Genomic DNA, 15,000 nt, shown 5'->3' with positions numbered 1-15,000 from the left:
AACAGACTGTACGATAAACATCATCACCTCATTATTATATCTACTTTAATTGTATTTGTCTTTGCTATTGTTTTGTGTATTTTGATTTTGTTTTGTTTATTTCTGTTTTGTACTTTTTCACCTTATCACAATTAAAAAAAATTAAAAAAAAACATCATCACCCAAAACGCTCACCTGCAGAGACTCTTCCTGACTTCTTCCTGCTTTGTTCTCACGGCAGCTCATCTGACTTTTGCAGAAATTGTTCTAAGGGTGAAAGATGTGTCCGTTTGAGTTTAGTACATTTCAATAGATTTTCAGGAGTTTTGTGAATACATCAATAGAAACTTGTAGATGAACTAAAGAGCCCCCCCTTGTGTCCTCCTGCAGGTGGCGCTCTGGCTGAAGGTTTCCACGAGAGACTGAGAGAGTTCCAGATGTTTGAGAGGACGTTTGAGGTAGCTGCTCCGTGATGTGTTTTTCACTTTTCTCTGACTGAAGACTGTTGAGCAGTATGTGAGAGTAAAACGACCTCTGACCCCGCAGGAGTTCATCTCTCAGTCTGCCGTGAAGACCAAGTTCGAGCAGCACACGGTGAGGGCGTGGCAGATCACCGAGGCCATCAAAGCTGTGATGGACGCCATCAACATCGCCTCGGCCGACAGGAAGTCAGGAAACACAATCCTTCACTAAAACGCTTTCCAAAAATTTTTTTTTCCCAGAATCCCGCAGTGTTTCTAACTCTGTCCTTTGACCTCTAACAGGATTTTCTGCCTGGAGGAGCGGGAGGATCAGAGGGACCGGCTGGAGTTCGTCCGAGGACAGATTAACCGCCTGACCGACAGCGTCAGAGAGAGGATCAAGACTCTGACTGAGGATGTCGCTGCCAAGGTGAAGAAATCCTCCTGCTGACGTTCACACACATCACGGTTTATCATACATCAACATACAGACACATGTTCATTTGTCACACACTTAGAATATCAACCTAAGCCAGTCAGCGTAAAAAAATACTTTTAGTGGATTTGACTCTGATCCAACAACCTTTGTGTCAGACATTACGGCCTGTTGACCTACTGCAGGACGACATGTACAGGAGACATTCAGAAACTTTTTGTGCCGGTCAATCATTTGAAAAATAAAATGTAAATTAGAACAAAACGACAAATATCTGGAAATTTTGGAGACCTGATGGGCAGACCAAATTTTGTGAGTTTTCAGGCATTTCAGGGCCCCAAAAATGCGACTCATTTGGTGGAAAGAAAGAAAAATAATTCCTTGCATTCCACGACGGTCCTCGCTCTGAGTTCGGCGCTCAGGCCCTCAATAAGGGAAAAGGTTTAGTGGCAGTTATAGAATCTAATAGTCCTGAATCATTTCCATGCATGTGTCCGGCAGCGTTTGTGTTGTTGTGAGGTCGTTCAGTAACAGCCGATTGGTGCTCGTCATCAGGTTGCGACGGCGCTGTTGGATCAGATTCGGTCTCTTCCTGTTCTGGTGGAGGAGTTCAGAGCGGATTTTAACCCAACGCAAGAAACTCTGGAGCTCTACAAAGCTGTGAGTACTGCAACACAAACACTGTGACCAGGGGTGTCTCCAGGATTTCTGGGCCCCATGAACAGATCTCACATTAGGCCCCTCCCCCACAGCCTCAGCCAACCCTGAGGTAGAACTATGACCACACCTCCATTACACACATGAGCCATTAAAAGATTGAAATTAAGGTCGACAACATTTACTCCTTCAATTCTTTAAGACACCACACATTTTAAAATGATAGAACCTGGTAGTCCGTCCCACTTTTCCCCTGCTAGGCCCATGACTGATTCAGTTAGCCTAGCTTAGCATAAAGACTAGGAGAAGAGAGGAAACTGACTAATAGCTCTGTAATCTCACTACACCTAAACTCATGCACTGACACACACACACACACACACACACACACACACACACACACACACACACACACACTAAATGTTGCTTCAGAGGAACTAACACCACATTAAGCTGCTTTACTAACAATCCAGCTGACAGCACAGACTATGTTTGATTCAAACACCCTGAAGTTCACCACAATGAGCCCAGAGTTTTGTCTCTCAGGCATGCTGTCCTGTCTCCTGTGAGTGGCCCTACAAATACAAACATACACTTCTGTGTGCCAGGTCCCCCAGCAGTCTAAGCTTAGAGCAGAATGACCAGGAGATGGTCCAAGCATGAGCCAGACCTAACTCTACGCTTTTCCAAAAAGAGAAGTTTGAGCATACTCTTAAAATTACAAAGGGTGTCTGCCTCCCAGGCCCTGACTGCTCCAAAGGAGAAGGGCCTGATAACTGAAGGCTCTACCTCCCATAGTACATTTAGAGACTGTACCACGAGCAGGCCTGATAACTGAAGGCTCTACCTCCCATAGTACATTTAGAGACTGTAGGTACCACGAGCAGGCCTGATAACTGAAGGCTCTACCTCCCATAGTGCATTTAGAGACTGTAGGTACCACGAGCAGGCCTGATAACTGAAGGCTCTACCTCCCATAGTACATTTAGAGACCGTAGGTACCACAAGTAGGCCTGATAACTGAAGGCTCTACCTCCCATAGTGCATTTAGAGACTGTAGGTACCACGAGCAGGTCTGATAACTGAAGGCTCTACCTCCCATAGTGCATTTAGAGACTGTAGGTACCACGAGCAGGTCTGATAACTGAAGGCTTTACCTATGATGACATGATGATGTATTTGCTCTACAGAAACTGATGCAGCACGTGGAGGAGAGGATGGTGGGCGGTCTCTCTCATCGTTGCTCCGTCAGCATCCATAGAGACATCAGAGCCACTCAGGGTCTCATGATCGGTATGACGTCTCACTCTGGTCACATGATGTGTCCCCGGCAGGTGGATGTGATGTCATATCCTCTTTCTGTCCTCAGACAGCGTACGGCCTCTGCTGTCTACGTCCCTCCAGGAGCAGGTCTCTCCTCCCTCCACCTCCTTCGAGTTGACCTATGACCTCGGCCTCACTGCCCTCTGCGCAGATTTCCACGAAAACATTGAGTTCCAGTTCAGTCTGGGCTGGACCTCCCTTGTCACGCGCTTCATTGGAGCCGCCAATGCCAAGCGAGCACTGAGCGGCCCTGAGCGCCGCCTGCAGGTGATGACGTCACATTGAAGGCCTTTTAATGAGAACTCATCATCATCATCATCATCATCATTATCATTTCTCTCTGCAGGAGAGCTCCTTTAAAGATGAGATGGTGGTGTCCATAGCAACAGGGCTGGTCTCCGTCACCTCGCGGGCGTCCATGTCGGTGCTGGTGATTGGAGGAGTGGTGCGTCCTGCAGTATCACGTTGAGCTACTGATCCCTGATTGATTACTATATATATTAAATGTCTCCAAACATTCAGAGAAACAGCACGACAGCAGAAAGCTCAACCTGATCGCAAACCAATCAATGATTAATCAATACAACCATCAATATACCCGTCAGTACAACAATCTATTCAACTATTGACAAGAATCACTTTAAACATCAAGAAGTCAAAATCATTGGAGCTCAAAAACTCTTTGAAGATCAACTACATTCGCAGTCTGTAAAAATAGGTGTTGTCGTTTGAGTCTCAGGTGTGTTTTGTGCTGCAGGTGTGGCGATCAGTGGGCTGGCGTGTCATCGCTCTCTCCCTCTCTCTGTATGGTCTGATCTACCTGTACGAGAAACTCACCTGGACAAACGCCAGCAGAGAGCGTGCTCTAAAGAAGCAGTTTGTGGAGCATGCGGCTCAGCGCCTGAAAGCCGTCATCTCTGTCAGCAGCTCTGCCTGCAGCCAGCAGGTGTACAAGTAAGGCCCCGCCCCCTTGAAGAATTATGTACCTTCATTCAGTGACTGATGAAGCCTGAGACTCACATGTTGCGTTTGTGTTTGAGGGAGCTGGCGTCCACGTTCAGCCGTCTGACACAAAGAGTCGACCTGAGCGAAGCTGAGCTTGAGGGAAACATCCGGCAGCTGAGCTTCAGGATCCAAAGACTGGAGAACATCCAGAGGAGGTCCAAGGCCTTCAGGTCAGAGTTCACACCTGAGGGAAAGGGGGCATTTCACACCAGGCTTAGATTACTTACAATCTTTGTCCTATGTAAGGCTAGATGTTTCCCTGCCTCAAATGCAGTGCTAAGCTAGGCTTTAAAGGAGCAGTATGTAACTCTGACCCCTAGTGTTTAAAATGTGTACTGCAGTCTGAATTCTAAACATCATAGAGACCTGTCCCCCCCCCCCCCCCCCCTCCTCTCTAGAGTCCATGCTCACTCAGGTCACCATGTGGTGGACTCTGAAGCTTCAGTGTTTATCCAGCTCTGCATGGGTCTGTAAACCTTTCTGTGTTCTAACCTCTCTCCATTTTTCAAAAGCATCTCCAATATTGATCCTAGTTTGAGCACGTTTCTGCTCGTGGAGCTTATTAGAAACATGCAGAGGCATGCTTGTAATGTCTGTGCTAAGCTAGGCTAGATGTTTCCCCATGTTCCAAGTGTTGTGCTGAGCTACGCTTAATCCCATCACCAGTCTTTGTGCTAAGCTAGGCTTAAGTGCTTCAGTGCTTCTAGTCTTTTTTGGTTAAGCTAGGCTAAAAGACCAACTGTGTTTTCAGTCTTTGTGCTATATTATAGATATACATATTTCTCTCCACTCAAAATGTTGTGCTAGGCTAAGTTAAAAGCATGTACCAGCTTCCAATCTTTGCTCAATGCTAGACTAAAAGTCTTTCTGTACTTCAGTCTGTTTGTTAAGATAGGCTAAAATAACATATGTGCTTCCAGTCTTTGTACTAAGGCTGCTTAGAGTTTTCCTGTTTCCATTTTCTTGTTCAAGATTGGCTGGACGTATTAACCAACTTTCAATCCTACCTCCAAATGAAGCTAAAAGTTATTCTCTCTACCAGACTGTGAGCTTAGCTAGGATAAAAGTATTAACCAGCTTCTTTAATCTAAACTGGGTTTTATTGTTTTCTCATCACACGTCATTGTTCTCAGGTAGTTTGAAAGTATATGTACACCGAATGTACCCCCGGTGTACATGCTAAGCTAGGATAACTGCACCAGGACTCTGTAATGAACAAAGACAGAAAACAGAAACGCTTCCAGGAACATCACAGTGTTTCCTTCAATCCATATGCTAATTTTAGTTTTCATCAGTTCTTCACTGATCCGCTTTAAAGTCAGGAAATATTCAAAGTGTCAGAGTTATTTCTGACCATCAACGAGCCAAACGGAAAGTGGTTCATCTCTTCCATCCAATCAATCTGAGAGGTTCTACTTGAAGGGATTCAGGACGACCTGGAGGTTCTTAATCAGTTTCAAGGATCCTTGAAAGCCTTCCAGGACCTTTAAATGTATAATATGCAACTTTCACAGCCGATGTCCACGGGGCTGAGCACTATATCGATATATTCTTAAACAAGATATGGTATAAGACAACATCGTCGATGTCGTTTATGTCAACAACAGGAAATGCAGGAAAGGCACAGGAACGGGTAGTTTAAAGTGAACAGACTTGGTTGTTATTACTTCTTTACAGAAAGAAATATCAAGATGGTGTATCCCCATTCAGCTAAGAAATATCGAGATATGATTATTGGTCCATATTTCCCAGCCCTAGAAGGTCAGAAGTTCTCTCAAACCAAAACAAAGCTGTCCCTTCAGCCCCCCTCCTCCCTCAGTGTTCCCCTCCCCCACCATCCATCCATCTTACGCTTATCAGGGGTCAGTTTGCGGTGGCAGCAGACCCTCTCCCCACCATCTTTTCCCAGCTCCTCCTGGGGGATCCTGAGATGTTCCCAGGCCAGACGGGATATATAATCCCTCCAGCGAGCTCTGGGTCTGCCCCGGGGTCTCCTCTCAGTTGGGTGTTCCCAAAAAACCCAAGAGTTGTACTCTTGCAACAAATGCCTCTGCTAACACTTATCAAAGAGCTGATACACCTTTATGAGGCACAGTACAGGTACAGGTAGAACGTTCAAAGTCAAATGAAATACCTGAGAGCAGTTAAAGTACCTCAGACTCTGCAGTCTTATCTCGATCCTGTTGTTTCCACTTTAACTACAACTGGTTTCTTTGTGTGTTCAGGAACAGAGCCACAGAGCTGGAGACTCAGCTGGAGGCCTTCTCAGTTCAGTACCTGCAGTGACACTCAAAACACACCTGGACTGTGGCGCCCCCTGCTGGTGGACTTCATCATCTCACACACTGCCTGCTCTCCCCTCAGGTCTAAAACTGTGACTGATTCCCCGCAGACAGAGGTGGACACCGGGTCTCTAACTGAAGATCATTTCAGGGTTAAACTGTCCGTCCCTCCATCAATAATCAATAAACTGGAAACTAAAAATCAAACAGATAGTGGGGCGGTCTTTGAGCACAAACACGGTTCAAACGAGCGGGTCAGATCAATATCATGACTCAATTTTGTTGTCTGAGTGCTGAAGCTAGGGGGCGCTGCAGCACAACACAACCACAGGGCTGAACGTGTCTGTAATAATAAACACCCCAAACAACAACTTTATTCTGAAAAGATGTAACAGGAAACAGAAGTTGATCTACTGACCTTTGACTGTGAATCTTCCCTCTGCAGCTTTTGGAAAATGTGCTCAGACCAAAACACACGGGAACAACATTTACTAGTGTTGGGTATAAAGTGTCTGACTTTGGGCCGAATCGTGGTCATATTCGTGGTCACAGCTCCTGAACTGTGGTGCTCTGTCGCTCTGTGAGAGGATCAAAGATGGCCGTTCTCACGGTCTTGTTACCAAAGTTGGCCTGCGACAAATATCATATATATATAATAATAGTCAGAAATTTAAGACGAGCATCTCACTAGTGAATTTTTCTACAATCAGCTAAGAAACGGCGCACTAATCGGCGCTAGAGCTGTCGAACGTGTACGCTAACATCGACGTGACTTATCACAAATTGGCCTCTTTTCCACTCGCCACGATCGTTTCTACATCTTTCTATCCCTCCTCTCTTGCTTTTCTTTTCTTTGCACGTGAACGGGGCTAAGCTCACTTTCTGCTGATCGCCATGGCAACCTCATCTCGTTCAGGTTGACGCACACTAGCCCTGTTCAGACTGCCGTTTCAAGCCGCACTATTTGTGGCTGCTATAAACTTATATGACTGTCTAAATCACACAGTCTGCAGGAGGATTTAGGGACTTCAATCATTTATTTTAATCAAAGTTTTTTAGCCAAGATAAGAAATCTGCACGACCCTGTGTCGATGAAGTCTGTCAGCGTTTTGATTCGCTGACGTCCTGATGCTGCGTCGGCATGTATTCAGGCTTGTATTCTTCGATATAGACCAGACAAATAATGATTCTGGACTTTTTATAAATCTCCATCCTGATGTAGTTATTTCAGCATCCTTTGTCTGCGTGTCGCAATAAAATACGGAGAAAAAGATGAAATAGTCGCTAACTTTTGTTGGTTTGAAAACGGATGTGTGTCATGAATACTGGATTTTTAAAATATGTAACTCTGTGTTGTGAAAGTCGTTCAGCTTTAAGATTCTCCTGACGTCCTGATGATGCATTAAAGATGGTCAAACAAGACTCCATTAAACGTGTGTGTGTGTGTGTGTGTGTGTGACCTGATCAGTGAAGCTTCAGGATGTGATGAGGAGACGACCCGTCCTCCTGCAGCCACCAGAGGGCGCTACTGCTCCTACACCTGTAACTCACAGCCAATCTCACCTGACCAACACGTTTCACAAACTTCTTCTCTCCTGTGGAGGTGAAACAGGAAGCTGACACATGATGTCATCAGGTGAGTCACGCCTGCAGAGTTAACTCACAGGAGGGGGAAGAAGAAGCAGACCAGGGTGTTTGAGGATCTGATCACGGACCTGACGATGCTTCTCTTTCTCTGATTGGCTGCAGCATCATGACTATTTATTCTTTGACACTTTCAAATAAAATAAAATAAAAAAACTGAGAGTTTCTAGAAATATTGACGTGTTGAGTCTCTTAATGCTTCAGAGAGATTCATGTTGATATTTCTTCGACCATTAAAAAACAAACAGACGCAAACGTGAAACAAAAAAAAATCACAATAAATTTGTCCCTGAAGTCACATTTACAAAACACAAAATAAGGGAAACCTACAGGTAAGATTAGATAAAGAGATTTTACAATCCATTCCCACAGATTACAAATCCATTGATTACAAATCAGTTACCACGGTTTACAAATCCGTTACCACGGTTTACAAATCAGTTACCACGGTTTACAAATCAGTTACCACGGTTTACAAATCAGTTACCACGGTTTACAAATCCGTTACCACGGTTTACAAATCAGTTACCACGGTTTACAAATCCGTTACCACGGTTTACAAATCAGTTACCACGGTTTACAAATCAGTTACCACGGTTTACAAATCAGTTACCACAGTTTACAAATCCGTTACCACGGTTTACAAATATTTTGCAATGGCTTAAAATCTGTTCCCATGTAACAAATCCATTCTTAGAGTTTAAAGTTTACAAAACCATGTCCACAAATTGATTTGTAAACTGTGTAACAGATTTTAGATCAGCTTTTAATTTTTTCTGACCTGAACCTTCAGGTGTTCTGTAGAAACTAAATTAATATTAAAATACATTTGATTTGACTAAATCTACAGCTTAGCATTTGAATCAAACAGCAGCTGGACGGATTTGTTAAATTCACACTGAACACAATGATTCATTATTTTACACAAATGAAGTTCGGACAGTTTTCAGGTTCTGTAGGATTTGTTTAATTTCTAAAATATCAGTTTACATGTGAGTATTATCTGTACATACAGTCACTTAACGCAAAGACATGAAAACAAAAAGCAGGATTCAATTCACTGTGTTCAGACCAGAAGGGAATCAGAACCCGACCAGACCAGAACCAGGTCCCAGTCTGATGACCTGTTAGCTAGGATCAGGACCAGGTCTCAGTCTGATGACCTGTTAGCTAGGATCAGGACCAGGTCCCAGTCTGATGATCTGTTAGCTAGGATCAGTACCAGGTCTCAGTCTGATGACCTGTTAGCTAGGATCAGGACCAGGTCTCAGTCTGATGACCTGTTAGGATCAGGACCAGGTCTCAGTCTGAAGACCTGTTAGCTAGGATCAGGACCAGGTCTCAGTCTGATGATCTGTTAGGATCAGGACCAGGTCTCAGTCTGATGACCTGTTAGGATCAGGACCAGCATTTCTTTCACATTTGCAGGATTCAGGTAAACTGTTGTCTCTGTTTGGAACCACTTCGATCGCTCCTGGTCTGAACACACCTTTAAGAAGCTGCAGAGGGAAGATTCACACTCATTGGTCCAAAGATTGACCAATCAACCAATCACATAGCAGGCAGGAAAACATGTCAACAATTTCCTCGATACTTTTGGTTTTGGAGAAATGAACCAGGTTTGTAACAGACTGTAGAGGAGGGGAAAGAAAGTACAAATCTGCTTTGACTGAAACAGAAAACCTCAGAAATCTGAACCATACCAAACTCATGTCACAGTTTCTCTAAAGTAGTGAGTCTTCCCTGAAAAACTCTGAAGCTTCATCAACATGTGAACAAAGAGTTAAACATGAGACCTGAGCAGCTGAGAGCTCAACGTTCGCAGCACCTGCTCCCTTAAAACCGGACTCTCTATTTCTTAAACTTTTTCTTTTTAAAGGTTTATTTTTGGGCTTTTTAAGCCTTTATTTAGAGACAGGACAGTGGATAGAGTTAGAAATCGGGGGGGGGGGGGGGGGGTTAGAGAGAGAGAGAGAAAGAGGAGAACGACATGCAGTAAAGGGGTCACAGGTCAGGCCGCCCACTTTAGAGGACTACAGCCTGTATATACATGGGGCATGCACACTAACCACTAGTCTACCTGCGCCCCCCGACTCTTTCAGTGAGCTGTGTAGAGAGTGAGATGATAAAGGTATCTTACTATCTGATCATTAAGGAAACATGTTGAAGTGCTGGCTTCTCTGACAACAATGCAGCAGCCAGTATGTCCTCCTTCTAACTTTAGATTCTGCTCCTGAATGCTCTGGATTTGTTTGGACCAGAGAAGGTAGGCGCTTTTAAGACACGCCCCACACGGCCCGTTTTGGACGCCCCTCGGTTTGCCAGATATGAGAGCAGTTATCAGGTCAACAGGTGTTGCAGCGATGGAAGCGGGCAAGAGAAGTGGTTCAGATAGAAGAGATTGTACCTGACCTAAAAAGCCTCTGCATGTTTCTAATAAGCTCCACGAGCAGAAACGTGCTCAAACTAGGATCAATATTGGAGATGCTTTTGAAAAATGGAGAGAGGTTAGAACACAGAAAGGTTTACAGACCCATGCAGAGCTGGATAAACACTGAAGCTTCAGAGTCCACCACATGGTGACCTGAGTGAGCATGGACTCTAGAGAGGAGGGGGGGGGGGAGACAGCGCTCTATGATGTTTAGAGACTGCAGTACTCATTTTAACCACTAGGGGTCAGAGTTACATACTGCTCCTTTAAAGAAAGAAAACCCTTTGGAGGTTTTCCAACTGAGAGGAGACGTAGAGGTAGACCCAGAGTTAGCTGGAGGGGTTATATATCCCGTCTGGCCTGGGGAATGCCTCAGAATCCTGAGGAGGAGTTGGAGATCGTTGTTAGGGAGACGGACGTCTGGGTTTACTTATTTCGCCTGCTGCCACGACCCAAACTCAGATAAGCGAAAGATGAGTGGATGGAGGAAGATGATTTTTTTTTTAAAAACACAAACAGCTGTTACATCCCTCTCTACAAACCGACCAACTACATCGATAAAATCTGAAATTTGACCTCACAGGACAGGAGTTGCTGCTCTACTGCTGCACAGATTTGTGTTATTGTGAGTCACACAAACAAACAAAGTGACTCCGCAGCGGTACATCAGCCACTCGTGATCGCTTAAATTACTATTTTTCTCAATGAAGTTTGGTGGCTTGAAAGAAAGATATTACAGCCTGTTTCACAGCTGCAGGCTCGAACTATCTACTGAAAGCAATTCTAAAACTTCTCTGACCTATTTATTTTAAATTTAAAAACGGTAAGCACCAGAACTGTCCTGTTTTTAATTTTGTTTGAATAAGAAGTAAACATGAGTCTTTTAAATGAAACTCTGTGACTGTGATTTCTTCTTGCTCTCGCTGCTGCACGTTGAGTTCTCAGCAGGACCTTTGACCTTTGGTTCTTTAACAAACTGAACGTGACTTGACAGGAATATATCGTTATTATTTATTCATTCAAGGTTACATGTTTGATATCTGAAGCTGTATAAATATTTTTGTGCATCAAGCAGAGAAAGTGCTGCAGCTTTGACTTGTTGTCCATCGAACTGAAGATTCACCTGAGAGCCAACGACAGGTAGGAAGTGACCACACAGATCTACAAACAGCGGAGGCCTTCAAAATAAGAGCCTCGGCGGACACAAATCAACAAAAGCTGTTTCAGAGCTGAAAAGATTACAAAGATTACATCGTGCAACGTTTGAAGTTAAATATGTTGAAATGAAAGATCTGTGGTTATTTGGTGTCTTACAGTCTTATTTAAAGCCGTGTTACAATGCTGGATGTTCAAACTAAACGTGGGCTAAGTTTCAGATCAGGAGGTAAACGTGTGTTGGAGTAATCCCAGGATGAGTCTGCAGAGGGCGCTAAACGACTCGTCCTGTAAATCACGCCATAGTTCCCCGATATGAAACCAAGATAAGCCTCTGAAACCTCTTACATAGACTCTCTTCTCCCAGCTCTGGAGAGCAGCCCTCGCCTGGCAGCCCTGCAGCGTTCTGCCCCCCCCTCCCCCCCTCCCGTAACGCTTCCAGAGAGCTGGCCAATCAGATGAGAGTGGGCATGTGGGGAGACAGCAGCTGAAACAAAGCTGATCTATGGGTTTGACAGACTGACGACATGAGGACGATACTTTAATACTTTTAGTCTTTCTTAAACTTCCTGCAGATATTTCACATTAAAAGCCTGCTGAGGATTATGGCTACACACGTTTTTGGACAACTTTAAGGTGAAATATTTGCTCAAGAAGTTTAATGTTACGCTGACTGATGAGTAAATATTAGAGGAAAGAGTCGATTATTTAACATGTGATCAAATTATTCTGTTGACTTATGGAGACAAACGGGCGAAAACAAGTAAAACAGTAAACATGACCCAATGACACCTGTGTGTTTATTGCCTCTATATTTATTTATTTTTAAAACTATCAAAATAAATTAAAATTAAAATCTAAAGAGTAACTCTGCTGCCCTCTGGTGGTGAAAGTCTCACACCGTTTGTGATGTCATGGGGTGCTGTGACATCACATGTTGCGTCACTTTAATACCTAGCTGACTCGTTCCTGACTTCAACCGTTTTTTAGACTAAAGTGAGAGCATGTTGGACTTAAGGACTCCTTAAGGATTCTTAAAGAGCTTGTTAAAGACTCCCTAAGAACTCATTAAAGACTCGTTAAGGACTCGTTAAGAACTCATTAAAGACTCCATAAGGACTCATTAAAGACTCCCTAAGAACTCATTAAAGACTCGTTAAGGACTCGTTAAGAACTCATTAAAGACTCCATAAGGACTCATTAAGGACTCCCTAAGAACTCATTAAAGACTCGTTAAGGACTCCCTAAGAACTCATTAAAGACTCCATAAGGACTCATTAAGGACTCCCTAAGAACTCATTAAAGACTCGTTAAGGACTCCCTAAGAACTCATTAAAGACTCCATAACGACTCATTAAGGACTCCCTAAGAACTCATTAAAGACTCGTTAAGGACTCGTTAAGGACTCCCTAAGAACTCCCTAAGGACTCGTTAAAGACTTGTTAAAGACTCGTTAAAGACTCCCTAAAAACTCCCTAAGGACTCGTTAAAGACTCCCTAAGAACTCCCTAAGAACTCCCTAAGGACTCGTTAAGGACTCCCTAAGAACTCCCTAAGGACTCGTTAAGGACTCGTTAAGGACTCCCTAAGGACTCCCTAAGGACTCGTTAAAGACTCGTTAAAGACTCCCTAAGGACTCGTTAAGGACCTGTAGAACTGTCAAGTCATCACGTCTCTCTGATCGCCGCTCGGACAGGAAGCTAAAGGGTTGTGCTGTTATACTGCAAAGGGTGGTCCAGCTCTTTGGTTTCAAACCAAATGCCTCAGTCTCTGGTGCGACCTGAACCCGTCAGTCCCTCCGTCACACGTCACCCACGTCAAACACCCTCATCAGCAGGTCCAGGTCCCCCACGCTGGCCGCCTGGAACAGCTCGGGTCGGTCCATCATGGAGACGGCGATTCGCAGGGCGGCCCAGATGTTAGCCGACATCTGTTGCTGGCTGCAGCGTTGACTCCGCCTCTGCTGGTTCAGAGCCGTCAGGAAGTTACTGACCGCCTCCCTGCAGGAGCAAAAACATCCACCATTTATCTAGATGTTATATATCTATACTATATTCTCAGCTCAGGTGTGTTACCTGTGTGCTCAGATGTGTTACCTGTCAGCTCAGGTGTGTTACCTACCTGTCAGCTCAGGTGTGTTACCTGTGTGCTCAGATGTGTTACCTGTCAGCTCAGGTGTGTTACCTACCTGTCAGCTCAGGTGTGTTACCTGTGTGCTCAGATGTGTTACCTGTCAGCTCAGGTGTGTTACCTACCTGTCAGCTCAGGTGTGTTACCTGTGTGCTCAGATGTGTTACCTGTCAGCTCAGGTGTGTTACCTACCTGTCAGCTCAGGTGTGTTACCTGTGTGCTCAGGTGTGTTACCTACCTGTCAGCTCAGGTGTGTTACCTGTGTGCTCAGGTGTGTTACCTGTGTGCTCAGGTGTGTTACCTGTCAGCTCAGGTGTGTTACCTGTGTGCTCAGATGTGTTACCTGTGTGCTCAGGTGTGTTACCTGTCAGCTCAGGTGTGTTACCTGTCAGCTCAGGTGTGTTACCTGTGTGCTCAGGTGTGTTACCTGTGTGCTCAGGTGTGTTACCTGTCAGCTCAGGTGTGTTACCTGTGTGCTCAGGTGTGTTACCTGTGTGCTCCCAGGTTTATGCAGCTGATCCCCAGGTTGTATCTGGACCGGATGAATCCGGGCTGCAGCTCTAGAGCTCGGGTGTACGCCTCCACCGCCTCCTCACTGCGGTCGCCGTTTGCCAATGTGGCGCCCAGACGATTCCACAGCAGGTAATCCTGAACAGACAGGAAGTCATGACATCATCACGTAATGTTTAGAGCTAAGCTAAGTTTGGTGACAACTTTAAATATCAACAACAGATTAATTTAAGGGCCCCTCCCCCCGTGAACTACGCCATGTTTAATGACCTGCGGTCTGACGGACAGCGCTGCGGTGAACGCTTCCACCGCCTTGTTAAAGTCCGAGCTCAGGTTAAAGAGAACTCCCAGACCGGTCTGCAGGTCTGGATCCACACAGTCCACATTCAACAGAGCCGCGTCCTGGAACAGGTGCAACACGTCCTGCAGGCCGGACCTGCACACACACACACACACACACACACACACACACACACACACACACACACACACACACACAGACACACACACACACACACACACACACACACACACATAGACACACACACACACACACACACACACACACACACAGAGACACACACACACACACACACACACACACACACACACATAGACACACACACACACACACAGAGACACACACACACACACACACACACACACACACACATAGACACACACACACACACACACACACACACACATAGACACACACACACACACACACACACACACACACACACACACGGAGTTATACATTTCGACATGCTGACCAACATGAATTCCCATCACGCTCGTGTGTTTGTACCTGGCAGGTGTGGAGGGGTGGGGGCCCCTGCGTGGCGTGGCCGGGGAGCCCTGTAGTGGACTCCTGTGGCCGTGGACCAGGTGTTTGTATCGGGGGTTGTGGCGGATCCAGCGGTGCAGAGCGTCACAGGCCTCCCGCTGCATGCTGACGTTAGTGAAGCTGACGGCGAGCGCCAT

At 45.3% G+C, this 15,000-nt stretch overlaps 1 protein-coding gene, 1 long non-coding RNA gene and 1 pseudogene across 3 annotated transcripts in view; 1 reads left to right on the top strand and 2 right to left on the bottom strand.

The window, feature by feature from the left end:
• The window catches only part of LOC132965613 (mitofusin-1-like), a 7,914-nt pseudogene extending 1,683 nt beyond the window's left edge, over positions 1-6,231 (top strand).
• A 2,499-nt stretch (positions 6,232-8,730) lies between these two features.
• LOC132965611 (uncharacterized) lies at positions 8,731-12,544 on the bottom strand. The gene is made up of 2 exons (XR_009670095.1): positions 9,948-12,544; positions 8,731-9,882 (listed from the first exon to the last, which is right to left on the bottom strand). It is a non-coding gene; the product is annotated as an uncharacterized LOC132965611 (long non-coding RNA).
• Positions 12,545-12,852: 308 nt separating this feature from the next.
• Positions 12,853-15,000, bottom strand: part of LOC132965609 (PEX5-related protein-like) — a 51,332-nt gene continuing 49,184 nt past the window's right edge. For both annotated transcript variants that reach the window (XM_061033766.1, XM_061033767.1), the window contains 4 exons: positions 14,825-15,000; positions 14,284-14,449; positions 13,994-14,151; positions 12,853-13,373 (listed from right to left, as the gene is read on the bottom strand). The exon at positions 14,825-15,000 is cut by the window's right edge and continues 37 nt beyond it. In XM_061033766.1, the coding sequence (XP_060889749.1) occupies positions 13,175-13,373; positions 13,994-14,151; positions 14,284-14,449; positions 14,825-15,000 (699 nt within the window). In that variant the 3' untranslated portion in view covers positions 12,853-13,174. The remainder of the gene's footprint in view (positions 13,374-13,993; positions 14,152-14,283; positions 14,450-14,824) is intronic.

The sequence above is a fragment of the Labrus mixtus genome, unplaced genomic scaffold (genome assembly GCF_963584025.1).
Source record: "Labrus mixtus unplaced genomic scaffold, fLabMix1.1 SCAFFOLD_106, whole genome shotgun sequence".
NCBI lineage: Eukaryota > Metazoa > Chordata > Actinopteri > Labriformes > Labridae > Labrus > Labrus mixtus.
The sequence above is the reverse complement of the archived record's forward strand: the minus strand, read 5'-3'. Positions and strand labels throughout refer to the sequence as shown.